Source organism: Candoia aspera, chromosome 3 (assembly GCF_035149785.1).
Source record: "Candoia aspera isolate rCanAsp1 chromosome 3, rCanAsp1.hap2, whole genome shotgun sequence".
NCBI classification, from domain to species: domain Eukaryota; kingdom Metazoa; phylum Chordata; class Lepidosauria; order Squamata; family Boidae; genus Candoia; species Candoia aspera.
In genome coordinates this window covers 135140337-135168231 of record NC_086155.1, presented here as the reverse complement: position 1 = coordinate 135168231, position 27895 = coordinate 135140337, and the positions used below count along the sequence as shown (strand labels likewise).

Genomic DNA, 27895 nt, shown 5'->3' with positions numbered 1-27895 from the left:
TCCATTAATGCGCTTTTCTTGACGAAGCAAGCAAAGCCGGTCTATAATTCAAACAGTGCAACCTCCATTTCCTTTGAAAGAAGTACTAATTATATTAAGCACTAATTTTAAGCAAGCCTACTTAGTACAGTAGAGTTGCAGCCTAGGATTTTTTACGCTGCCTCTAAACAAAGGCGCATGCATTTAAATTAAATTATAACGGAGGAAACACTATTCATCTGCTTTATTATCTCTAAATGCAACAAAAGGAAGCAGAAGCACACAAGAAGTCAGGAGAGTGCCGACTTGCTGCGCATCCGCCCCCATATTCTCTTTTTCCCAAGCCCATAATTCGCACTTCCGGTTTGACTTTCTGTCAGTCCCGCTCCGACGACATGTGTGACGTCAGTCGCTTCGGCGGATGCGGAAGAGCCGTTTGGATCAATTTCGGCCGGCTGTGAGGACTGAGTTACGGAAGTAATAAGGGACTCGGGTTTTTTTTCCTTGAAAAAAAAAAGAGATAATTTTGGTCTCCTCTTTGCAGAGCGACGGAGGAGGGGTGGGATTGTAAAGGAAAGACGGAATACCTTAAGGCGGTGGGCGCGCTATAGGATTCCCTTTTGTCCTTTTTCGGTCCCTCTTCGCTCCGCCCATCATGGCGGCCACATCCAACCTGCAGGTGAGCATTTTCTGGCAGAACGTTGGGCTTGGGGGTCGCGTGGGAAAGGCGCCGCCTACATTCCAAAAGGGAAGGTTGGGGGACGTGGCGTTCGGAGTGACGGGAGAGGCGGGAGGTGCATTCTAGCCGCATAGGTAGGTACGATATCTGACTTGGGCTAAGTTCCACCTGCGCCCTCCCTGGTAGTTTTTTCTGTGGTGCTGCTACCCCAGACTGACCCGGTAGTGGGGAGGTTGCCCAGTCGCAGGAGAACCCTGCTGCCCGTTTTTCTTGATCGTGCCTTTACTATGAGTAGCTGGTTGGCCAGTATAAGGAACGGGACGCTGCAATCCCTGGACCTTCGCTCTGATCCAGCAAGGGCCTTTATGTTCTCATAGCGCTCTCTAGTACTTAAGTTGTAGAACAGGAAGCTTGAAGAAGCGTGTAGGAGGAGTAGAGTTGAGTTAAAGGAGTGGCTAGGCCTGAGGAGAGAAGTGTTTCCTGAAATAAGTAGCTTTAAATCATGAGGATTTCTGACCCTGGGCTATTAGGTTCAAGGAGTACAGTTGAAGTTCAAATGCCTTGTGGCAACTGCTGGATCTTACCCAGTTTGTTTTGTTTGCCAATAGCTCAAGAGCCTACCAGCTTTGGTGGAGATGCAAGAAACATTCTTAATTATTCCTCTTCAGAATCTGTTGATGGAAACAATTCTAGCTTAATTTGACTGTGCCTCTGGCTCCACAGCATAGTCATTGCCACATTTCTTGATTTTCAGTGTTCCTCCACAAATATTGCAGATCCAGACAGGAAGTAAAATGGCTGTGTGTAATTGTTGCATTAGTAAACCAAGTTATTATTTGGTTGGGGATTTTTAACATACAACTGTGGGGAAAAAACAGTTTGAATAATACCAGTAGCATGGCAATGAATTAGTAGTTACTCTTTCATCAAGATGTTAATGTCAGTGTTAGCAGCATGCTCTAAGTGTAAAGTCTTAAGTAAAAAAGCACAGTTAAATATACATATTTAACGTCTTGCAAAGTATTTATTACCTTATTGTAACCCAATTTTTAATGTGATTGTTTTTCCAGGGCCTACCCAAAGTAATTAATGAAGTTCTTCTGTGGCAGTATAAAGAAAATGTTTCCTAATTTTTGCAAACAAAGTTTAGATTATAAGCATGTTGGAAACTTAAGTATCTACTTTTTAAAATTTCTATTAGTAAGGATTTCTGATACACATTTTATATATTATAAAGAATGAAACATCTATATGGTATAAAAGCCACATTCAGATCAGTGAAATGTGCTTGGTTGTCATAATTTTTACTCATTACCATATCCATAATATAATATGCCAGATTTGGGACAATTTATTTCCCTTAATAATCCCTTACAGAACAATTTCATTGCTTTCAATTGTAATTTGGCTGCCTCAGAATACAATGTGGGTGAGAATGTAAATGAATGCAAACAATTTCAAAAGCAGGCTGTCATACTGTGTGTGATAATAAATCCTCAGTTTAGAAGAGAAAGAAAGCTGCTGCTGCAACTTTCAGTCCTGGCAATATTTGCCTGAGAGTCATAGAAAATAATGCAGTAGAAACATGACTTGTTTATACCTCAAGACTTGCTTTCAAGAGACCTGAGCAAAGTACTGAAAACAGAATAATAGTTTGAGACTACTTCAAAATGGAGTTGTCATGTAATCATACTCTGTTCATGTATTCCTATGTTGAAAGCCTATTTTAAGATACTTAATTTAAGGAACAATTGATCTAATATTTTTAATATTAATTGTATTTTTATAGAAGGCAATAGACCTCGCAAGCAAAGCAGCACAAGAAGATAAAGCAGGAAACTTTGAGGAAGCCCTACGTTTGTATCAACATGCTGTGCAGTATTTTCTTCATGTTGTCAAATGTAAGAATTATACTATATAAGTGGCTAGAAATAATCTTCATATTCTTCTCTGTTTTAGAAGCAAAATTCTCTGCACTGATCTTCCTAATGGCTTTTAGAACTCTTGGGATGGTTTGTAAAACTACAGATAACATTTGGTGGTGGCTTCAAGAGAAGGATATGGATAATTGTTCTGATTAGGATCCTATCTACCAAATCAAAAACACATTAGATATATTAAGACTTTCTACAGTGTTATACTTGTTGCAGGACATAAATGGAGTTGCATACAGCCTTTCCTTGCTTGAGTTTGTATCATCTAGCCATGACACAAATAGGCCCCAGCTAACCCTCTTCTGCAGTGTCCTTATGATATGATAGTCTTCAGAACCTTACCCCAACTGATCTCTAGTGTGTGGGATTGCCCAGGTCCTGGTGACTGTTTTAGGCACTTGCTGGCACACCTTCCCCACAGTCCCTGGGCAGTGTTCTCCAAGGCAATTCTGATTTGGGGAATGGGAAAGTCTGGATCTTTCATGTTAGCCTCTTCCCCTTTGCATGCTGAGTTTCCAAGCCAGTCACCAGCTTAAAGACCTGCTTTGAAAGAGGAACCAGCCCAATTAACAGGTGAAGGGCATTGGGGAGGGCTGTGTGGTTCTGCTCTATCAGACAATTTCTTCCTCTACACCTGTGACCTGTTTGTTGGGTTACTTTTAAACACGCATTTACTGCTTTTTCAGAAGAGAGCTAAATCTCTCATTTAAACATAGCCTGACTTAACAGCTGGGGGATATTTTGTAGGCCAAGAGAAACACTTGTGCTGCACTATACAATCCCTCTGCCTATCTGTCATTGTTACTGAGCAAAATAAGCAATTTCAGCAAATGACTAAACCAGCAATCGTAGCCATTCGTCAAAAGCTGGCTTCCCAAGCACTATCCTATGTTAAGTGAATTGTTGGGGTTTCCAGCAATCCCTTTCCTTAAAGTGCCCTACACATGATATATAAGGACAACACCATTTGGTGTACTGATTGGCAGTGGGGGCAGTACATTTTATTCCGGTGTAGTTTTCTGCCAGGGATTTATCAAGGATAAATGGATAGCACTTTAAATGAACCCTAGTTTGAATTCTGTTTTTGACAGTTCATGGAATATTGAGGATTCTCTTTAAAGGTAGATGTGCTCTAACTTAGTAACCGATTAAAATGTTGATTTTTTGATTTTTTTAAAATCCCCCCTTTATAATTTTTATAAATAACTTGAGGCAGGGAACATACCTAATATTCCTTTTCCTCCTCCTATTTTCCCCACAACAACAGCCCTGTGAGGTGAGTTGGGCTGAGAGAAAGTGACCGGCCCAAGGTCACCCAGCCGGCTTTCATGCCTAAGGCAGGACTAGAACTCTCAGTCTCCTGGTTCCTAGCCCATTGCCTTAAACCACCAGACCAAACTGGCTCTCTCAATAGTGATTGATTGATTGTCAGGACTTCCAGTTGAAACAAGCTTGTTAGCATTTTAAGAAAGAACTTGGTAATTTGTTGTGAAAAAGGTATTTGAAGAAATGTAAATTGGCTACCAGTGAGAGCAAAAGGTTGAAGAATGGATATATTCTGTGTTGGGAGAAGAATGTTTCCCAAAGGAATTAATAAGATCATCAGAAAGAACAAGAAAGAGCAGTGGAGAAAGGAAATCAACTAACTTGGCAAAGAGTAGCAGGGAGAGGAAAGGACTAAATATGGGGAGAGGATACATGAAGAAACTGAACACTCATTGCTAAAAGAGGTTGACTCATTTTACCTATATCTGTGTGTTGTGCCTTGCAACATTTTCTAAACTATCAAAGACCACCTAACCCTTCAAGGGAAGGTTTTAGGCATTTAGGAAGCTATTTAAGCTCTCCTGCTCACTCCAGGTTGTTAGGAAGAACTGGGTAATAATTTAATTGCTATTTATACTTTACTCATTTGCTCATGCTACTAATTTTGGCCCTATTTTGTCTGTTTTGATTTCTGTGACATTATCACAACTTCTTCCCCCACCCCTGAAAGGTTCACTGAAGTGTGGAAGCTGCACATTTTTGTTTATATATCCCAATCTCTAAAAAGTATCACTCTAATCTGTTTTGCCTTTAGGCTCAAGAAAAGAACCAACATTCTTTAAAAATCCAATAATTGTTAAGGTATTTCAGAGTCTTAATTGAAAATCAGCAAAACAATAGTTATTCACTGGTAACAATATATAGCTTTTTAAGAGAAAGATAGTCCATATATGTGGTTTAAGTAGCTATTTTTATAAAGAAGTAAAAGACTTTTTCTGATTCTCAGATGAAGCACAAGGCGACAAAGCAAAACAAAGCATCAGAGCAAAGTGTACCGAGTATTTGGACAGAGCAGAAAAGCTGAAGGACTATTTGAAAAAGAAGGAAAACTCCCCTCTGAAACCAGTGAAAGAATCTAGTTCAGCTGATGAAAAAGGGTATGCCATCTTCATTTACATTTTACAAATTTGTTCCTCTCTAAGATTTGTAGTTACAATCTTGCAAGAAAAAGTATTCCAAAAATATTGTTGGGTTTTGGTGAATTATGGGGATATTACAGTGCATTCTGTTTTTGTTTTTTAGAAGTTATTCTATACCAATTTTTTCCTCACTCTTCTAATTATGCTATATGCCACTGTTTTCCTTTACATGGTCAATGGACTTATTTCTCAGATACTTAATTCTAAGAATTATGTGCAGTATGATTTTTTTAATTGGTTCCTTCCAGAGGTGGTTTAGGAAATAACATAATATAGCCTTGTTTGTTTGTTTGTTTATCTGAATGGGCATACATGTTAGAATCAAGGAGCAAAAAGGGGGAGGGCATGGATTCCCAAATATCAATGAAGAACTTCATTATTTTTGTTAGTCCGGATTTCCTTTGGGTATAAGCCTTCATCAAGAGTACTTTGTAAACTTGGTAAGGACCTACTGAATTGAAATCACTAGCTAAATTATATCCATTGTATGTTTCATCCCTATATTTTTGTTCTTTGGTTTTTCATGTCTGCCTTCCCTCCCCTGCATTTTTTAATTTGTGATAGAATACCTATTATTTCTAATCACCAAATAGATTGAATTCAAAATTAACTGCTGCTGATTTTGTTGGATCTACTCCAAATACGATTTAAAACTGGATACATCCATTGTATTCAAATTAATTTTGTGCCTCACTGCATTTTCCTGCTGAAGGCAGAAAAACAAATTTCATACTATTTGGAAAGAGATTGTAATGACTTCAGTTACTTGGTTCTTCCCTGCAGCAGCAGTTTTCTGAACTCTAACCATATCACACTTACTGAAAACCAAGACTGAATGTATACCTTCCTCAGTATATTGAGGGTTAATGCTACCAAGGACTTCTGTTACTTTGTGTGTTGGCATATGTACCCTGTCTCTATTGTGAGCCAAAGCCAAAGTGCTGCTTTATGAAAATCTTCTATAATTTGGGGGGTTTGGAAGAGTAATGGGCCAGGGTTAGAGTAAGAATCTGCTTAAGAAAGACCTAAGTTACATCTGTCTATAAAAAACATTTTTGTTACTCTTTTGATAATATATTTTAAGATGTGTAAGTATGTGAAGTTCCAGTATTTCTTGATATGTTTTCTGTGGGAAGAATATTTTTTGTTAGAAATGAATCAATCTTGAGCAGAAGAACCTATCTCTGTTTTAGCTGTATACTTTACTTACACCCAAATTAGGAATGATAGTGATGGGGAAGGAGAATCAGATGATCCTGAAAAAAAGAAGCTACAGAATCAACTCCAAGGTAGCCTTCCATCAAGCATTTAATATTTTGAACAAAACATTTCTATCAAGTTGTCAGATGAAGAGTTGCAAGAAGTTTAAATATTAAGTACATTTTTCTATCACCCTTGTAATGATGGGTTTAAAAATTAAAAGAGGGTACATGGGATACTCTCTAGCCCAGCCTTTCTCGACATTTTGACCCTGGAGGAACCCTTGAAATATTTTTTTCAGGCCTTGTGTAACCCCTGCACATTCAGGCTCAAATGTAGGCCAGAAGCTACAAAATTATTATATTTGTTTCATGTAGGGTCTGTATATATGCATTAATAATGTTGTTAAACTAAAAATAAAGAATGAAACTTACCTCTTTAATGTGAAGTTGCCCGAATTTGAAATAATTTTTAAAATAAATTGTGATCTCCCAGGGAACCCCTAGTGACCTCCTGCAGAACCCTAGCATGCCACAGAACCCTGGGTGAGAAACCCTGCTCTAACCTGATAAATATACTCTTGCTTCTTGGCTGTTTGTAAACAGTTACTGCTGTTCTCTTTCACACAGTTTTCATTTCTTGTTGTTTGATCCCAGCCTTTCAGTGCTCCTACTGAGCAAGGTGATGGTTTGCTACTGCACAGTTTATCGGATTTGAATAATTGACTTTGTTTTTGAGGGAAGATTAAGGAAAGTCTTCATGGAATGTAGGGAGGAGCTATCCTGTTTTACTGGCACCATCCTCTGCCACCTCCTATGCTTTGCTATGAGGACAATTCTATTATTTCTTGTTTTATGACACTAAGCAGCAGTCTTGTTCTGCCTCAAGGGGAAATAAAACTACAGTGGTGCTTACCCAAATCAAATTAATGTTCATATTTAAAGAAAAACATATAGGGGCCTTAAATCTTGGCAGTCTATTCAGTGAAATTGCTTAGTACCAGTCTGCACTTAGTTTGGATTAGAATAGCTTTTCCTGTAGTGCGATGACCATAACTTGCTTGCTTATTGATTGTCTAAGATTTTGGTTCAGAAGTGAATAGGATTCTAAAGAAGATGTTTACATTTCATTTTTAAAGATTTATAGTATGGAATGTGGATACCTATAGTCTTTTGTTTTACAGATGCCATTGTCATGGAACGACCAAATGTAAAGTGGAGTGATGTTGCTGGCCTAGAGGGAGCAAAAGAAGCACTTAAAGAAGCAGTAATATTGCCCATTAAATTTCCTCACCTTTTTACAGGTGAAAACAAGTGAATATATAATCACTGCCTTCTTGGCATTATTTATTATATACAGTCTTTCAATTAATCCTCGAGTGAGATAGAGAGAGTAACTAAGGTAACTTGAAGTATCGTAAGAAAGGTACATGCACTGTAAGCAGAGGCAGTACAGTTAAGGAATCATTCCTCAAATGAAGAGTAATAGTTATGACTGAATGCAAGAATATGAAAGTATGGAGTCACTGGGTTGGCTGTTTTTGGACTACTTGATATTACATATCTGTATGGATTTTTATTTTTTTTTGCTATGTCATAGAGTAAGAATCTCCATTCACAGTTCTTTGTTGTATATTCCTTCTGTGCTTTATACTAGTCATGTGATCTCAACAGACTGTGCTGGTTCTTGAACCAAAGCCAGAAATTTGTATCTTTCTTACTGATGAACTTACAGGATGCTGGAGTTTTCCATTAAATACATGAATATCCTGTTTTTTAAAAAAATTGAGAACCAGTGTAATGTAGTGATTGGAGAGGTCAATTCAGTTTGAAGAAACCTAGATTAGTGTTCCCTAGTCAGCTTAGCTAACTTCATTTCAGTATAAAATAGGCTGACCAGAGCCATTATGTACTGTCTGTGTTCCTTGAAGGGTAGGATAAAAATGTGATAATACTTTTCATTGTCTAAATAAAATTTTACTCTGCTGAGAAATTCTAACTACAGAAGCTATTAATCTTATTAATAGAAGGCGCATAAGAAATACTCAGCTTTGATTTTCCATTTCATTGTAGAGAAGATTGGTCAACACAAAATGTCTATAATTCTTGTTTTAGAGCAGCTGTCCCCAATCTGGTACATCCAAATGCATTGGGATAATTGCAGAATTTTAGGCAGTATGGCTAAGAGTATGGGTGTAATGACAATTGGGACAATTTCATTCTTGTGATGGAGATCCTGAAGTTCCAAGGTCAGAGCTATTTTAGTATGGATGTTAAGTCCTCAAGTCTTGGGATTCTGTAATTCCACTTTCAAGACTATTGTGGCTGGGATGTAACTTGGTATATAGAAGCAGCTTTTCCAGTCTATCCATATGTCTCTACTAGGTGTTGGCTTTGAGCAAAAAGAAACCCTGCTGAGGATAGTCACATTCCTATGGACTGCAGTAACTCCCCCACCTCACATCTACCATCCAGCCTGCATTGAGTGTTGCACAGAGTTCCTGTGCAGGCACAGCTGGGTGACATCAGCTCTTGCCAATTCACAAATGCAGGTCAACTTCCTTATCCATAATTAAGTTCTGACCTGGCATTAAATAACAGTACCACTAAGTTGACCAAGATGACCAGATTATGCCTGTGCAGAGAGAGAATGCAAATGGTTTTTTTTAATTGTTAAAGAATTATATTTTGAAAAGTTTGTGACTGCTTTGCACATGCTAAATGAGCAGTCAACTCATTAGACTTTTTAAAACATATATATTAAATGGTACTGATTTATTTTTAGGGAAGCGAACTCCCTGGAGGGGGATCCTTCTGTTTGGACCTCCAGGAACAGGGAAATCCTATCTGGCAAAAGCTGTTGCAACAGAAGCTAACAATTCTACATTCTTCTCTATATCATCATCTTCCCTTGTCTCAAAATGGTTGGGAGAGAGTGAAAAGTGAGTAGTAACTGATCAAACGATTCTAAACATTTGGAATCTTAGACCTATATGTAAGGAGCTAAGATACTTTGTTGGGGAGAAAATTGAATGCAGAGCTGAATGAACAGCTGAATTAGCTAATTCTTTTTCCTCCTCCTTCTTACACTATTCAGCAGAACAATGTGCTGTTCTCTGACCAGATATTTTCAGTGTTTTTGATCCAAATCTAGACATTATTACGATTTTACTCTCTGCTTGGAAGGGGACATTGGGACAAGTTGTCATCTTCTGCTCTATGAAGTGCTACTTTCAGATAACTGGTCCATAATATCTTCATCAGAATGAGCATTGTTGCTTTCAATTACTGGGTCTCATGTCCTCTCAACCGTTCACTGCCCATCTTTGATAAAATAGTGCTGGTCTGGAATGGATTAAATGCAGATTTATTTATTTTCTATCCTGCCCTTAGGCAATTTTTATGTGATCAAGGGATAAAACGAGGGAATAAAAAGACTGTCGTGATTAAAGAGTAAGGATAAAATGAGTCAGAAAGAAGGAAGACTGATCTGATAAATTTCTCTGGTGTATTATTCCCAAAAAACATGTCTACTTTACAGTTGATTTATTTTAGAAATTTATAAGGCCATCCAACTCTACAATTCCTATAATCACTATCAGAGATGCTTTTCATATTTCTGTATAATGTAAACAGTGCTGTGTTCTTTAGCTACATAACTGCATTACAGAAAGGATGTTTGATCTACTGATCATTGAGAGCTGTCCAAGAATTTGTGACTTTATAGTTTAATTTGTGAAAACGTGTATAAAGCAATTGGATGAAAGTTAATTTTATCTGAATGATACTTAAACTAAAATTTAGTAATAAAAGCTTTAAATATGTTACTACATATGATACATTAACATTTTTAAAATATGGTTGTCTTGCTGTGCTTTATCACTGCATTTTCTTTAATATAATTTAAATTGCTCCATAGGCTAGTGAAAAATCTATTCCAGCTTGCCAGAGAAAACAAGCCTTCAATTATCTTCATTGATGAAATAGATTCTTTATGTGGTTCCCGAAGTGAAAATGAAAGTGAGGCAGCTCGGCGAATTAAAACAGAGTTTTTGGTTCAGATGCAAGGTAAGGTTATTAGTCTCCAGACATGGTTGGTTACAGTAGTTAAAAGGATGACTGTATTACACAATGGCTGTAAAATACTATAGTCTTTAACCTAGCATGCATCCTCCTGATTAGTACAATCTGTGGAGCTGAAAATTTAATGGTGTATTTGTCTTGTAACTTCTTTATGCTATACATTCTGTTAATGGGCACTTGTCCAATTGACTTGTTTTTATTAGGAGTTGGAACAGACAATGAAGGAATTTTGGTTCTTGGAGCTACAAATATACCTTGGGTTCTGGATTCTGCCATAAGGAGGAGGTAAAGAATGGCTGCACAAGTAAATTGATTGCTGTCCTGTGGTTTGAGCCTGAATGATTCATGGTTCCAGAGCACTTTGGATTGGAAAACTGGTTATACATCACAGATAAAGCATTTCCTTGTTCATGTGAACAACACATTTGGACATCAGCATCACTTAGCTGTTACTTTATCAATATTAAAAATGGTGATGGGTAGTATAACATTACATTCTTGTAATAAAAAGGGATAGAACATTTTTTTCCACATTACAGGCATATTTTCCCATTAAAAACTTTATTTTCCCATAACAGGAAGCAGTGACTAAAAGAAAACTAAGCCTGAAGCGCAAACTTGGCAAATGATGCTGGGAATATTTTGGCTTGGTGGTTATTCCCAGTTGTGGTTTGCTGAGCCAGGAATGTTGCACCTCAAGTGACCCCTTACATTTACTTCTTTATTGATGTCTTGCAAAAACTGTTTTGATAACATATTTAATTAGATTAGCCTTTCTCAACCTTTTGACCCTGGAGGAACCCTTGAAATATTTTTCAGGCCTCGGGGAACCCCTGCACATTCAGGCTCAAATATAGGCCAGAAGGTACAAAATTATTATACTCGTTTCATGTGTAGGCCTGTATATATGCACTAACAGTGTTCTTAAACTAAAACTAAAGAATGAAACTTACCTCTTTAATGTGAAGTTGCCTGAATTTGAAATAATTTTTTAAATAAATCGTGATCTCCCAGGGAACCCCTAGTGACCTCTTGTGGAACCTGGGGTTCCAGGGAACCCTGGTGGAGAAACCCTGACTTAGGTTAATAGAGGAGCATGGCAGTCATGTTGAGCAGCTTTTGTTGATGTGTGGAAAGTACCAATTTCTACCTCAAAAACCTTAGGCAAGTGGTAGTGTTCTCTTCTGTCTTAAAGTCTTTGGTTCAAGAACAGACTGGAAATCTTCCAAAATTTTAGGCTGTGTTCCAATTTGACAGGACAGGATGAAAGTTGAAATTGTAATGGGAAGGACAGCAAATACTTTATCAAAGCTGACTTTCCATGTTCTAAGAATCTGAATTATACTGTGTATGTAATTTAATACATGACTTTATGAAACAGTAAGCTGTTCGTTTCTGATTCAATATAATTGTCTTTTATTCATACTACAGTACAGATTTTTTTTTAGCCTTCACATTTGTGATCCCTGGGGAAGATTTCTGTCTTAAGGAGACAAAAAAAGTAGGATAATAATTAAAAACAGCAATAAAAACAATTTAGTTGCTTTCTGAAATGGGATGGTATTGCAATTTTCAAAAATCATTATGTAAGGGTAGCTGTTTAAGAAAAATTTGAAATGCTATATCATGGGCATGGATAAGTGTTGGTGTTTGTGATTTTTTAATAAGGTTTGAGAAACGGATTTATATTCCCTTACCTGAAGATCATGCAAGAGCTGCAATGTTTAAGCTTCATCTTGGAACTACTAAAAATACCTTGACTGAATCAGATTATCAGGAACTTGGAAAGAGAACTGATGGCTATTCGGGTGCTGATATCAGCATCATAGTACGTGATGCCTTAATGCAACCTGTTAGGAAAGTTCAATCAGCAACACATTTTAAAAAAGTGAGTAGCTTGACTTCTTTCCTTTTTTGCCAAAAATAAAAAAATATCACCTAAGGGACATGGTGTCATCTCTGATATCATACCATGTCTCTGAAATGCAGCATGAACTCAAGGAGTTTCTCGTTTCAGTCTAAGCTTGGAGCTGGTGGTGACGGAAAACAAACCCCATCCCTAAGTTCTGTTCCCTAGAAGAGAACTAAACTACAGGTTGTTGAGGTTTTTTTGGTTGGGGACCTCAGTTTTAAGAATTAGGACCTATTCCTAAATCTCAGAATTCTCAGGGGAGGATCTGTTGGAGATGCTAATGAAATAATTGAATAAGATATCCTCCCTTTCCCAACCTCTCCAGCTACTACCCCTTAGTTACTAGAGGGGTATGTTTGGTTTGGAAATATATTAGTGTTCACCAGGCCTGGGCAATATATAATGGCATGGTGGTTTCCTAGATTAACAGTTTTATTGTGGTCTCAGCTGCTGCCAACACCTGCCTGACTTTGTCTGGGCTTGAAACCAGCAGGGTCAGGGCTGGTTAGTATTTGGTTAGGAGACCAGTGCTATAAGATAGACTGGGAAGTTGTAAAAGGAATCTCAGAAGAAAATAGTGGCAATCCACTTCCATATTGCTGCCAAGAAAGCTACAAGGACTTCACTATGAAGTCAGCAGGAAATGAGTTTGACTGGAAGGAGAATTTACTTTTTGTAAGTTTTTGTGAACCAGATGCGTGAAATGCTACTTCTAGTAAAAGCACCCGTTATTTGTAGAAGAGGGTTAGAATGGTAAACAGTGGGGTTAGGGCAGAAATGAACTAGATTAGACATTTTTGCATTGGTGAACTAATTAACACATGCAGTAAAATAGAAAAGCATTGTCCTCCTTTAAAACATAGAATACAGTTGAACTACATGACAGGTTGTAATTCGGCTATTGTACTTTCAGCAAGTTCTGTTTTTCAAGAATTGACAGGTCTTGGAAAGTTCCTCCAACTGCAGTGTCTCCTCAGTGAAAGTGATTATTGTAGTATAGTTTCCCCTAAAGTAGCGCCCTCCAAACTTGTTCAGTTTGCATAGTTACCAGTCAACATGTCTGTTAGATTATTTTGCAGAAAAACAGAATTTGCATGATGTAAGTTTTATTCCAATATGTCATAAATTCAGACCCTACTGCCTCATCATCATTACAAAGAGAAACATTCGTATACTTTACCCAGATTCTTTTAAAAATGTTCTTTAAAAAATCAGCCATTTTCTGTTAATAGGTAGGCATATGTTTCATTCTTTTTGTGTGTGTGACATACAACCAAGACACTTAGACATTTATTATGCCTTTCAGTAATTAAGTATATATACTGCTTTAAGTTACAAATATATTTCAACAACCAGTGCCTATATGTAGTTGCACCCTTCTTTTCAAGAACTTCTATATTTATCATTAAGTGGCTCATTTTTCTACCCTAATTCATATTACTATTTGGTAGTCACTCTGTGGTTTTTGTGTTCATATTTTAAAAAGTATAGAAAATACAAGGAAAGAAAAAAAGAAAAAATAATATAAGCAATAAAATATGGGTGGATAACCAACGAATCTTGAATAACCAGCAGATCTAAAGTTTCATATGGCTAGTATGTTCTAATATACCATTAACAGTGTAAGTACTATAAGTCATTTCATATCCAATTTCTAATCAAAGCCTGTCTTGATTGAACTGTAAAAAGAATTGGTTAGTGTCATGCGCTGCCTACCTCTGAATAATGCTCAGACACTGGTTCTGTGGAACAGGCTCTGATTTATTCACAGTGTAGGTACAGTATAGGAAAAAAGCTGAGAGTGACAGGAGCGCGCCAGTGCGGGGTTTAAATACCCCGCGCCGGTCAGCGCCCCCTCACTCGCAGTTACGTCACCCCCCTTTGTCCAACACGTTGTCCTGCCGGTAGGTGAGGGGTTGCGAGGCCCCGCTGGCGTTCCGGGATCGCCCATCATCGGTTCCTCTATTCCTCCGGTGATTGCTGTCAGCTGGGCGATCTCCGTTGCGTTAGCGCTAACAGCTTGGGTGTGCCTCGCGATCCGTTTAGCTATTGTTTCTTGTCCTTCAGTCTTTGTGAGTTGATGGCTACTTATCTTGAGCCCCTTCCCCTGTTTCCTTGCTATTGTCATGTGTGCCATTGCGCTGATGTCTTCAGCTCAACGGCACTCATGACATACTGCCCCCTGTCCGAATAGTGCCCCCCCCCCCCCGGTTTTCTGGTTTTTTTTTTTTTTTTCCAGGAGGGCTGTCAAAAGAAACATTTTGAAATTCCCGCCGGAGTATTTTTCGCCCCTCCCTTTGTTCCGCCCTCTACCACGTGCCTTCCTAGGGTGTGTCCTTAGTGCGCATGCCCAGGTCACACCCTGGCGTGCGCATGCTCCGGCCACACCCTGTTTGTTTGGCTCAGTTCGACGAGGAGAGAGGCGTGGCTGGTCGGGTGCTTATCAGCTCCAGGTAGGGCCCTTCTTTTTTATTCAAAGTGCGTCGCCTTTGTTATGTGTGCTCCTGGGCGTTGCCCCCAGGATGCCCTGTTGACTTGCTTGCCACTCCCCCGTGGGCCCGGGGCGGGGGGAGGGTGCTGGCGAACGCTTGTTACTGCCTCGTGGGCCCGGGGCGGGGGGAGTGAGTCCCGGGGGGGGGAGGTCCACCCAAGTCACGGGCTTGGGTGGGCCCTTTCCCTTGGGGCACGGTAGGCGGGGGGGGCCGCGGGGGAGGGGTTTTGCAGGTGACGGCTTGCTAGCCTTGGTTTTGGCTTGTCGGGGTATGCCCGGTGAAAAGCCCGGGTCAGGTCAGGCGCGTTAACGTTGTGCGCCGCCACCCATTCTGGGTGGGGGAAGTGTTTCCACCTGACCAAATAGTGTAAAGTTCCCCGTTGCCTGCGAGAGTCGAGTATGTCCCTTACGTCAAAGTGATGTTGCCCGTCGATCATCACCGGTGAGGGCTGTGGCGTGCTTGGGTGCCATCGAGAGGTGGTTGCCGGTTTCAGGAGGCTGGTGTGGAACACCGGGTGGAGTCTCCGTAGGTTGTGTGGCAGGTCCAAGCGTATTGCCACCGGGTTCACTATTTGCGTGACTCGGAACTGCCCGATGTACTTTGGCCCCAGTTTTTTCGAGGGTTGGGGTGACTTTAGAAATTTGGTGGATAGGTAGACCATATCCCCCGCCTGGAACGTCGGTTGTTGGCGCCGGTGCTTGTCGGCCTGCTCTTTGTAGGCCGCCTGTGCATCCTTCAGCGCTGCCGTGATTATTGGCCACGATTCCGCAATCTTCCGTCCCCAGTCGCTAGCGTCCACCTGGGGTTCCGGGGGTTGTGGTAGCTCCAGTATGGGAACGAAGTCGCGTCCCGAGACTACCTCGAACGGAGTTTTCCCCATGCTCGTGTGGACGGCGTTGTTGTATGCGACTTCGGCGAACGGGAGTAGTTCAGCCCAGTCGTCTTGATGATAGTTGGTATATGAGCGTATGAATTGCTCTAGGGTGGCATTGAGGACCTCTGTGGCTCCGTCCGTCTGGGGGTGCCAGGCGGTGGATAGGGCCTGTTGGGTCCCCGTCAGCTTTAGGAAGGCCCGCCAGAATTTAGAGGTGAACTGTGTGCCCCTGTCGGTCACCACACGTGCGGGACATCCGTGTAACCTGTACACGTGGATGAGGAAGAGTTTGGCTAGTTGTTGTGTGGACAGGACCGACGTGCAGGGGATGAAGTGGGCCTGTTTCGAGAAGTAATCCTTCACCACCCAAATGGCCGTTTTCTTCTGGCTGGGTGGGAGGTCCACTATAAAATCCATAGAGATTTCCTCCCATGGGCGGGAGGGTTCTGCCACCTGTTGTAATAGCCCCGCGGGTTTGCCTGGTGCCCGTTTGGCCCTAGCGCACGTTGGGCAGGACGCTACGTATGCTTTCACGTCTCGTTGGAGCGCGGGCCACCAGAATTGACGCCTTGTTAGGTGTAGGGTCTTGAGGAACCCAAAGTGTCCCGCTTGCTTGGCGTCGTGTGACCTATGCAAGATCGCTTGGCGTTGCGAGTCCGGGACATAGATTCTGCCTTCCCCCCATGCCAGGTCCTGTGCCATCGTTACCTTGTCGGGGTTTGCCAGGAACCAGGGGTCGGTTTTGAGGGCGGCGGCGAGGTCCGTGCGTATTCCCCCTGGTAGTTGCGGTTGGCTTCGTCTGGTCGCAGGTTGTCCCGCCGTCGGCTGCGCCGTAGAGTCGAGCTGCCTCCGAGCGCCGCTTCGGGTGGTCACGGCCATCCCCAGTTGCGAGGCGGATAGGACCGCCCCAATGGTGTCTGGGGCGGGTTCTTCGTCCTGGGGCAGTCGGGAGAGGGCGTCGGCCAGGAAGTTCTTTTTGCCCGGCATGAACTTCAGCTGGAAATTAAAGCGGCTGAAGAATTGGGCCCATCGGACCTGTTTTGGGCTAAGGCGTCTGGGCGTTCGGAGGGCCTCGAGGTTCCGGTGGTCAGTCCAGACCTCGAATGGTTGGGTGGCTCCCTCGAGTAGGTGTCGCCATGTTTCTAGCGCCGATTTTACCGTGAAGGCTTCTTTCTCCCAGACGTGCCATCGCCTTTCTGTCCCGGAAAACTTCCTCGACAGGTAGGCGCATGGTTTCAGGAGTCCCGTGGGGTCCTTTTGGAGTAGGATGGCCCCCAGGGAGAAGTCTGAGGCGTCGGCTTGGACCACGAACGGCCGTTCTGGGTCCGGGTGCGCGAGGATTCGCTCCATGGTGAACAGCGCTTTCAGCTTGTTGAATGCGGTCTGGCACGCGGGAGTCCAATTCAATACTGTGCCCGGGTTCTTGGCGCGTCGGGTGTCCCCCACCCCTTTGGTTTTGAGGAGGTCCGTTAGGGGGAGGGCTATCTCTGCGAACCCCCGGGCGAATGACCTGTAAAAATTCGCGAAGCCGAGGAAGCTCTGGAGTTGGCGTCTGTTGCGGGGGCGTTCCCAGTTCAGCACCGCCTCGACTTTTGCGGGGTCCATTTCTATGCCGTCTCCGGAGATTCGGTACCCCAGGTAGTCTAGGCGCGCTTTATGAAATTCACACTTTGTAGGTTTGGCATAGAGCTGTGCCCTTCTGAGCTTGTCGAGGACTTGCCTGACTAGGGTCACATGTTCTTTGTGCGTTTTAGTGTAGATAAGGACGTCGTCTATGTAGACAAGGACCCCTTTGAACAGGTGTTAATGCAGTACTTCATTGATGAGCTGCATAAACTCCCCGGGGGCTCCCGCGAGTCCGAACGGCAGCACTTTGTACTGGAAGGCGCCTAGGGGGCAGTTGAACGCAGTCTTCCATTCGTCCCCCTCCCTGATTCGGATGCGGTAGTACGCCTCGCGAAGGTCCAATTTGGAAAAGACTTTGCCTGTGGACAGGTGGGCGAGCATGTCTTTCACCAGGGGTAAGGGGTATTTGTTGGACAGGGAAGCCGCGTTTAGGCCCCGGTAGTCGGTGCAGAGCCGTAGGGTGCCGTCTTTCTTCTCCCGGAATAAGACGGGGGCTCCGACCGGTGAGCATGCTGGCTCTATGAATCCCCTCTCTAGGTTTTTATCGATGAACTCCCGGAGGGTTGCCATCTCCTTCGGGGTCATCGAGTAGATCTTCGGTCTAGGTAAGGGGACGTCGGGCAGCAGGTCGATCCGGCAATCCGTCTTGCGGTGGGGGGGTAGTTGGTCAGCTTCCGCCTCTCCGAAGACCTCGGAGAAGTCGGCGTATTGTTCCAGTAGGTCTGCTGTGGTAGCGGCGTTGTCCTGTGTAGTCACCTCTGCTCGTCCCACAGTGGGGTTGGTTCTGCCCGCTGGAACTGGTGCCCGATACTTGCCGTCGCCAAATGTGAAGGTGCGGGTCTCCCAGTTGATGCGCGGGTTGTTTGTCGCGAGCCATGGCATTCCCAGGACTGCAATGGGCCGTCCGATGTGGGTGACGACGAACGATGTGCGTTCGGTGTGAGTGCCCATTTGCAGGGTGACCGGCTCGGTTTGCATCGTAGCTGGTTTCCCTCCCGCTGTAGAGCCGTCCAGCTGGTGGAATGCCAGCGGCGTGGGGAGGGGGAAGCAGCAGAGGTCGAGTTTGGCGACTAAGTCGGGGTGGATGAGGTTTTTTGAGCACCCCGAGTCCACTAGTGCCGCGGCCGTGGTGGCTCCGTTGCCGGCAGAGAGTTTAATTGCCGCCATTATCACGGAGCTTTCGCCGTTCCGTCGAGGTGGTCCGTGCTGCTGTCCCACCGCCTGCCTCGCAACACGTCTCAGGGCAGGCGGGGAGCTTTTCCCGCCGGCTGGTCTGGGTCTACGTTGTCCTCTTCCCCCCAGTAGGCGTCCCAGCCTTCCTCTGGTGTCGCTGTGGCTACGGTCATTCGGCGGTGAGGGGGCAGCACCAGGTTAGGTGGTTTGGGGCTAGCTTTCGGGGTGGGTTTAGGCGCACTGGTCGGCAGTCGGTTGGCGAAGCAATCCGCCGTCTTGTGCCCAAGTTTTCCACACCTCCCGCAGGGCTCCCGATTAAATTTCTTCTTTGGGTATGTGGGGTCGGCCGTCCCCACGTGTGGTGCGGGTACCTTTTTGCAGGTGTAGTTCGTGTCTTCCGTAGTTGTCATGAGGAAGGTGCGGTGCGCGTGTTCGGCTTTCCCCGCGAGGTGGATCCACCCGTGTAGAGTTTCTGGGTCGTCGCGGTAGAGGGCCCATTGCAGTACGTCGCGGTTGAGCCCCCTTTTGAACATTTCCAGCAGGGTGGTCTCGGACCAGTCGCTGACCTTCCCCGCGAGGGCTTTGAACTCGAGGGCGTAGTCTGGGACAGTGCGTGTGCCCTGTTTAAGTCTTTGGAGTGCGCTCTTCGCCCTCACTTTGGCTAGTGGGTCTTCGAAGTAGCTTCTCATCTCCTTGATGAAGGCGGGGAAGTTGGCGAGGGCGGGGGAGCTGGACTCGTACAGTTGGACGTACCAGTCCGCCGCCCGGTCTTGTAATTTGATCGCCACGGCAGCGATTTTGTCCGCTTCGGAGTCGTAGGAGGGTCCGTGCGTCCCCATGAACTCCCTGGTGTTCGTGATAAAGAACGACAGTTTCGCGGGGTTCCCATCAAAGAAGATGGGGAAGTCCTTTGGGGCCCGGGCGTTTTGTGCGGCCCTTCCTCTCGCTTCCCGGCCTGTGGTGTCGTCTGCCTGGGCCGTCTGTTGACCTTCATTTGGCCCATGGGGGTTCGGCGCTTCGCTCGGGGTGCGGACCTGTGCAGGGACGTCGTTGGGCGGCGCGGGGGGCATGAGCGACTGAAGCATGGTCCAGAGTTTCTTCAGTTGGGTCTGCATGGCCGCGAGACCAGCTCGTGCTTCCTCGTCCACGATCCGCGCCGCCGCTGGGGCCGGTTCCGTCGGTGTGTCGGCGGGAGTGGGTTGCCGGTGGGGTTCAGTCTCTCTCGGCCGTTGGTCCGCTTCCTCCGCCATCTGCTGGGTGTCTCCCTCGTCCTCCGTGCTTACCGCCGTTGGGCTGTCGCTCCACGCCCGTTGCTGGGGTGCGATGTGGGGCGCGGGGTTCTCCGCTGGTTTCGGAAGGTATGTTGCTCCCTCCCGCGGTCGGGTTGCCTCCGTCGCCATCTCCCCTTGGGGTTGGAGCTGAGGCTCGGGTTGGGTCGGGTGGGCGTCCATGGCTCCGGGAGTCCGCGGTGCCTCTGGCCTCGGTCGGTCCTCCTCTGCTTCTTGCCGTGCGGCTCGCCCTCCTTGTCCGCGTCGCGCCGGCCTCATCTTCCTGGTCTTCTCGCCGTCTACTCCTCCCGCGGCTCGTTGTCCGGTGGGGCTCGGCGAGGCTGAGTTTATGACTCTCAGCTTTATGTCATGCGCTGCCTACCTCTGAATAATGCTCAGACACTGGTTCTGTGGAACAGGCTCTGATTTATTCACAGTGTAGGTACAGTATAGGAAAAAAGCTGAGAGTGACAGGAGCGCGCCGGTGCGGGGTTTAAATACCCCGCGCCGGTCAGCGCCCCCTCACTCGCGGTTACGTCGCCCCCCTTTGTCCAACACGTTGTCCTGCCGGTAGGTGAGGGGTTGCGAGGCCCCGCTGGCGTTCCGGGATCGCCCATCATCGGTTCCTCTATTCCTCTGGTGATTGCTGTCAGCTGGGCGATCTCCGTTGCGTTAGCGCTAACAGCTTGGGTGTGCCTCGCGATCCGTTTAGCCATTGTTTCTTGTCCTTCAGTCTTTGTGAGTTGATGGCTACTTATCTTGAGCCCCTTCCCCTGTTTCCTTGCTATTGTCATGTGTGCCATTGCGCTGATGTCTTCAGCTCAACGGCACTCATGACAGTTAGCACAATTGAAAACAATAAGAGGAAAAAGAAAAGCTACATATAATAAACTCTACATTAAATAATGCTGTAAATAATGTGTATACTATATGTCAGATTACAGTATGAATTCTAGAAGCAAATTTGAGATGTGGCTATACAATTCCATGTACAGAATTTGTAGTCCAGAAATGATTTCTAAATAAGGTTGAATTGTCGATCAGATTTATTTTTTAGATATGAAATTATTTTAGACATTGAAGCATATTCCATAGTTTAATTGACCATTCTTTCACAGATGGGATCAGAGGTCTTTTCCAATTAAAAGCATATAAAATTCTTGCAGCTGTTATCATATACAATACCAGTTCAGTGTACTTTGAAGGAATAGTGAAGTTTAATCAAAATGTCTCCGGCTGGAATGAAATTACTACTTTCAAAATTTGTTCCATTCTGCAATGAATTAATTTCCAGTATTGTTGAGCTTTACAATATTACTACTACAAATGGAAGAAAGATCCAGTATGTTCTTGCATTTCTAACACTTTGGGGAAAAATAACTACTCATTTTAGCAATCATGACTTGAATAATATACCAGCAATAAAACATCTTGTACCAGTTTTCTCTAGGTATAATGTTCGAGGTGAACTTGATGTTCTTTTTCCATTGAAATTCGCATTGCACCATCTCTATAACTATATTCAAATTTTGCATCCATTTAATCATAACGGTGTTTTACCTGTTCAGGTTCTGAACTGTATTTTGCTAATAGATTGTAAATTTAACCTGGTAAATGTTCAGTATTTGACTTATAAGATTTTCAGATTCAGTCATATTTCTTAATAGTCTCCCTTGCTTCCAAAGTTTTCTTGTTGCAGTGCTGCTTATTTGAGAATATTGGAACCAACTGAATGTGGAAGAACATTGTGTAACCAAAGATTCAAGAGATCTTACTTTTGTCCTGTTAATAATAACATTTTGTAATGTAAACAGGTTATTGTCTCTCCATTGAGCAAATTTCTTATTTTTTAACTCTTCATAAAAGTAGAAATTCAGGAAGGAAGCAAGAGGGGATAAGTCTGGGTTTATTCTTTTTTACATTTATCCCAAACATTCAATAAGTTGCTCAGTACTAGATAGTCTCTTAAAAATTGTTTATTTCTGTGTATATCAACCCAAATATATCTGCAGGCCCTGTAGAAGTTATGCCTCTTCCATTAAAGTGATGGAACTGTAAGGAGATATAATCCATTCTGAAATTCATGTGACACAACTGACATAATAGTACAATCTGAAATTGAGAGCTGCTAGGCCACTTCATTCTTTTGAAGCTTGCAAGTTCTTGAATTTAATCCTTGGCCTTTTATTAGACCATAAACTGTGCCAGTTGTTTAATACCTAATTGTCAATAGGAACTGGAATAACATGAAATAAAAAAAATAGTCTTAGTAAAAATACTCATTTTGACTGCTGCCATTTTTCCTAACCAAGACAAATGTAATTTCTCCCATTTAGGAATATTGGTCATTATGTGTTTCCAAATTAGTGAATAATTGTTCTTGAATAGATCCTTAATGGTTTTTTGTCAAAAAGATTCCTAAATATTTAACCTTTTTAGCAGTAATGTTAAAGCCAGGTAGACAGAAGATGAAAAGTAATTTGTGTATTGACTAATATCCATTATTCTTCTTAATTGTATATGCCTCCAAATATTTTCAGTGGTGCAACTCAAGATTCTTGTTTCTTTCAAAGGTGAAAGGACCATCACTATCTGATTCAAATGTTCTAGTAGATCTTTTCACCCCATGTTCTCCAGGAGAGCCCAGTGCCATTGAAATGACATGGATGGACGTGCCAGGAGATAAACTTCTGGAACCTGTTGTTTGTATGGTACGTTTTTATTTACTATGAATATTTTGACTTCAGCCTACTGTGCGTTCTTAGAATAAAAGTCACAGATTCATAATTAAACCAGGAACCTATTTTCAGGAACATCTTCTAAATCAGTGTTACTCAATCTTGGCAACTTTAAGATGTATTGAAGTCCATGCATCTTAAAGTTGCCAAGGTTGAGAAACACTGTTCTCAATCTTTATGGATTGCAATAGTGGTATGATACATGGCAAAGCATGCCTGCCTCAAAACAAATTGAACCCTAAATCTGCCCTAGTACTCCTGCACTGAGTGAGCTCCTCCCTTCTGGGTTCTGGCACATTAGGAGACAGAAGGAAGCATCCTTTTCCTTCTCTGCCTGAAAATCAAAAACTTTGTGTATGTTTGTCATTCTGTACCAATCTATCCAAAATGTTGTTGCTTCACTACATCTGCAGGCTTTATGTCAATAGAAAGCAGTCTGACATTGTGATCTACAGATCACATAAGCCCTACATCATGGCCACTGATCTGGGATTTTAAAAAAATGATAATAAAATCCCCGGAGAGCACCAGCCTGCCTTCTTGGGTTTTATTATGTAAATCCTACTGGCTACTATGCTAGCTTATAACCACTCTACAGACAAAACTTGGAAGCTGGGGTTGTTGTTGTTGTTGTTGTTGTTGTTATTATTTTATCCCACTTTTTAATATATAACCCAGGGCAGTGAACATACTTAATACTCCTGCCTCCTATTTTCCCCACAACAACAACCCGTGAGGTGAGTTGGGCTGAGAGAAGTGACCGGCCCAAAGTCACCCAGCTGGCTTTCATGCCTAAGGCAGGACTAGAACTCTCAGCCTCCTGGTTTCTGACCTGGTGTCTTAACCACTAGACCAAACTGGCTACCTCAGTAGTGATTGATTGATCGATTGTCAGGAACAACAGGTTGTTAACATTTTAAGAAAGAACTTGGTAATTTGTTGTGAAAAAGATACTTGAAGAAATGTAAATTGGCTACCAGTGAGAGCAAAAGGTTGAAGAATGGATATATTCTGTGTTGGGAGAAGAATGTTTCCCAAAGGAATTAATAAGATCATCAGAAAGAACAAGAAAGAGCAGTGGAGAAAGGAAATCAACTAACTTGGCAAAGAGTAGCAGGGAGAGGAAAGGACTAAATATGGGGAGAAGAAACTGAACACTCATTGCTAAAAGAGGTTGACTCGTTTTACCTATATCTGTGCGTTGTGCCTTGCAACATTTTCTAAACTATCAAAAGACCGCCTAACCCTTCAAGGGAAGGTTTTAGGCATTTAGGAAGCTATTTAACCTCTCTTGCTCAATCTAGATTGTTAATAATTTAATTGCTATTTATAATCTACTCAATGAGGTTTGCTTACTTTTTCACGTGACTGTATCTGTCATGAAGATAAAAGCTTTGTTATCCAGTTGGCTCATCTTAACAAGGAGGGATGGTTTCCTTGAACAAAAATCGAAGTTCTATTTACAGTATGGGCTCTTGGCTTATAGAAAGGCCTGCAGATATACTATGGCAAACATATCTTATTCTTCTACAGCAAGTAATAGTATGCCTCTCTCAAAAGGGAGAAAACGAATATGGATTATAATTTTAGTTACAAAAATAATATGCTTCAGTAGGTGACAACACCTAGCTGACTTTATCAGGGCTGCAAAGTGGTTAGTACTTGGATGGAGGAAGACTTGCAAATATTAGGGCTGTAGGCTATGCTGGGAAGTTGAAAAACAGCCCAGAAGAATGCAAAAGGCAAGCCTCTAATCTAACGTTACCAAAAAGCTGCATAGGCATGCCCATGAAGTCTCCAGGAGTCATTGTTGACTTAAAGGAAACCTTGCCATTTACAAAGGTGATTGGTCTTGTTAATGCAATATATAGCCTATCTGAATAGGAGTTGGCCTCTAGCAAACAGCGAAGCCTTCTTAGTAACTTGACCAAATGTAGAGTTTACCTCCTATTTGCTTACTTATTCAAATGATAGTTGTTGCACAAGCAAACATAAACACCATAACTTTAGATGCATCTTAAAAGATTTGTTAAAATTATGGCCTGATTTGAGAAGTGGTAAGATTTTTTTTCTTCTATGTAAAAACTTTTAAGTTCCAACATATAAAGTTAATTAAGCAATTATTATTTTGTTACAAAATACTGAAATAATTCATATACTGTATTAGGTCAAAATATAATTTGTTTTCTAGCATATTTATGTATTTATATTTCATATTTCATCACCGCCCATCCCACTAAGAGTGACTCTGGGTGGTTTACAATAAAATTAAAATAACTACAGATTAAAATACAATAAAAACACAATTCTTCATAAAAATATAAATATAAAATCCAAGATGGCGAATCAAAGGATCTTAATTTAAATACATATAATTTCCCAGGGCCTCTTCAAGGTGCTAACCACCCCCACGATTAACCCCCCTCCCACCCCAAGCGAGATGGCAGAGCCAGGTCTTCACTCCCTTTTGGAAGGCTGGGAGAGTGGGGGCCTCCGTCACCTCTGGGGGCAATGTATTCCACAGGGCAGGGGCCACAGCAGAGAAGGCTCTCTTCCTGGACCCTGCCAATCGACAATCTCTCATGCACAGGGTCCATAACGTGCCCTCTTTTCCTGACCGGGTGGGATGGGTCAATGCAATGAGGGTGAGACGATCTCTCAGGCAACCTGGACCCATGCCATGTAGGGCTTTAAAGGTATTGACCAACAACTTGAATTGGACCCAGAAGCAAACTGGCACCCAATGCAGCTCACGCAGCAAAGGTGTTACATGTGCCATCCTTGGGGCCCCTAAAACTGCTCACATGGCCACATTCTAAACCAGCTGTAGCTTCCGGAAACTCTTCAGGGGTAGCCCCATGTAGAGCACATTGCATTAGTCTATATGGGAGATGACTAGGGCATGAGGGACTGACCGGAGGGCCTCCTGATCCAGGAAGGGGCATAACTGGTGCACAACACCAGTTAAGTTGGGCACAGACTCCCCTGGCCAAGGCTGCCACCTGCTCTTTGAGCAGGAGTCATGAGTCCAAGAGGACCTTCAGGTTCCACACCGGGTTTGTCTGGGGCAGAGCAACCACATCCAGAACCAAAGATGGTAATTTTCAGGATACTGAGGAGCCCCCAGCCACAGCCGCTCCATCAGCCACAAGGTTCAGCTGAAGCCTGTTGTTCCCCATCCAGACCCCTACAGCCTCCAGACACCGAGAGATGGTGGGGACAGCATCACTTAAGTCACCCAGGATGGAGATGTATAATTAGGTATCATCAGCATATTGATGATACCTCATCCCGTGGTGACGGATGATCTCACTCAGCGGTTTCATGTAGATGTTAAAAAGGATCGGAGAGAGTACGGAGACCTGCGGCACCCTGCAAAGGAGGGACCACGGGCCATATCTCTCGCTCCCTATCAACACCGATTGAAAAAGTATTGCTGATTAATAGCAAGGTGATGGCCTGTTTTGTTTTTTAAATTACAAAGCACAGAAGGATGATAATCTTCCTGTGCAAGAATGTAATTAAGATACTACCTTGAAGCATTCATAGGCATATAATTTAATCTGCCATCTGTGTAAACATCTGGGGTAACTAATTAGTTCCACTAGCAGCCTTTTATTTTGTTTACAGCGTTGGGCACTCAAAGTGGATTTTGCATTTCTATGCAGAAGCTTCAAATCTGAGTCATCTTTGGGTTTCCTAAACTACCTGTCACATCTGTTTCTCACCCATTCAGCGACCAGACCTGCTCTGCCAGGAGAAATATCCTCTCCTGTTGAGGTTGCGTGAACACATCCAGACACCCTCACCAACCCAGGACTACCACCTCTCTTGTCAAAACCTAGAGAAAGATTTGTTGAGAAAAAGAGAACCTGCTTTAAGCAATTGTGAAAAAGGCTTTCTTTATTGACTAGAAATGTATTTTGACTTCATTTTTTAAGAGACTAATTTATGCCACTGAGGGGTTGTTTAGCTGTTCTCCCCATCACATACTCACACTTATGCAATTACTCCTCAACTTAACTTTGATTGTTTTAGAATTAAATATCTGAAGTGGAATATCCTGTGGTTATTTTAATTTCCTATAAGTCTGCATTTTGAAACATCTTTCTTTAGAGTGCTATAATGTTCTGAGTTAAAGTAAGAGTGGGTTCTCACAGTTTGGGCTATAACATGTAGTAGTAAAGCACTGTGAAGTGTGAGTGCTGGTTGGCAATGTTTAGGCAGTAGTATATATGTAAATACTTGAGAGTAAACCAATAGAGTGAACCTTGCTTTTGAGTAAAGATGGAGCGGGCTCTGCTGTTTGTTAAGTTGTAATCAATAAAATCATTCTGCAGTACAGGTAGTCCTCAGCTTATGTCCATCAGTTCAGTGACAGTTATGGCAGTGCTGAAAAAATGGACATATGACCAGTCCCCAAGGTTCTGGCCATCGCAGCACCCTGCAGTCACGTGATCACAATCTGGGCACTCAGTTGCCCAGCTCACAATTACAACGTTGCAGGGAGCTGCAGTCATGCAATCACTTTTGTGACCTTCCCTGTTGGCTTCCCACAAGCAAAGTCAATGGGGAAGCCAGCAGGGAAGGTTGCAAGTTGCTCCCGTAAGTCACTCACATCCAAAGCACCTCCCCACCCACCCACAGCCTCTGCTGACCCTCCCAAGCCTCCCACAACTCATGCACGGCCTGCACTGGGCCTCCCAAGCCCTCCACTGCACTCCTTACCTGGGACTCCCGCCTCTTCCAGCTTAATGACCTGCATGTCCTGGGGTTGTGAAAGCAACTGGGACTGCTGGTATTGCCATTGCTAAGCGATGCAGTCACGTGCCATTGCACTTTACGACCCCATCGCTTAGTGACAGCAGTTCCAATCCCATTTGCCATCATTACCCAAGGACTACCTGTAATGCATTCCTTCTAAGTACCAGTAATACAAAGCAGGTATGATGTTTCATGGTACCTTGTATTGTTAAATTTCTAACAATAATGTTAGACTTCTGTTTCTATGGTAATGATTTGAACAACTGTGAAAAAACAATGAGAAATGTTAGAGGCTGTTATGATTTCTTTGTTTTTATAGCTTCTTTTAGTTTCTTCCCCCATGCCATAACTCATGAAATTGTGGTGCGTATTCTATGTGTATGTATAATAGAGAAATGCGCAGCTCTTAACTGTTCTTTCATTTATGTGCAGGCTGATATGCTGAGATCGCTAGCCAATACAAAACCCACAGTAAATGAGCAAGACCTGGAAAAACTAAAGAAGTTCACAGAAGATTTTGGACAGGAAGGCTAATCCACACAGCCCTCTAATCCTATTATTTCTTTCTTTGACATTATTGCCTCTATGTTGCCAATAAATAAATTGCTCATTCCTTCTTTTCCATATGAACTGAAGAGCCTCTTGCAAAGATCCTTGAGCTTATGTATATCACTTTCCAGAAATATCTATTAAATGTCATTTACTGAGA

The 27895-nt window shown here is 43.0% G+C and overlaps 1 protein-coding gene across 1 annotated transcript; it reads left to right on the top strand.

The window, feature by feature from the left end:
• Positions 1 to 397: 397 nt before the first annotated feature.
• Positions 398 to 27895, top strand: VPS4B (vacuolar protein sorting 4 homolog B). The gene is made up of 11 exons (XM_063298802.1): positions 398 to 658; positions 2448 to 2559; positions 4865 to 5015; positions 6279 to 6346; positions 7441 to 7560; positions 9042 to 9198; positions 10176 to 10324; positions 10543 to 10624; positions 12008 to 12227; positions 22258 to 22395; positions 27619 to 27895. Exons 1-11 carry the CDS (start codon positions 635 to 637, stop codon positions 27718 to 27720), a joined length of 1323 nt encoding a protein of 440 aa, XP_063154872.1. The 5' UTR covers positions 398 to 634; the 3' UTR covers positions 27721 to 27895.

Coding starts and splice junctions, on each gene's coding strand:
- VPS4B (XM_063298802.1), top strand. CDS start 635: ATGGCGGCCACATCCAACCTGCAG. Junction 6,347..7,440: donor GCTACAGAATCAACTCCAAG/GTAGCCTTCCAT, acceptor TTTGTTTTACAG/ATGCCATTGTCATGGAACGA. Junction 22,396..27,618: donor TGGAACCTGTTGTTTGTATG/GTACGTTTTTAT, acceptor ATTTATGTGCAG/GCTGATATGCTGAGATCGCT.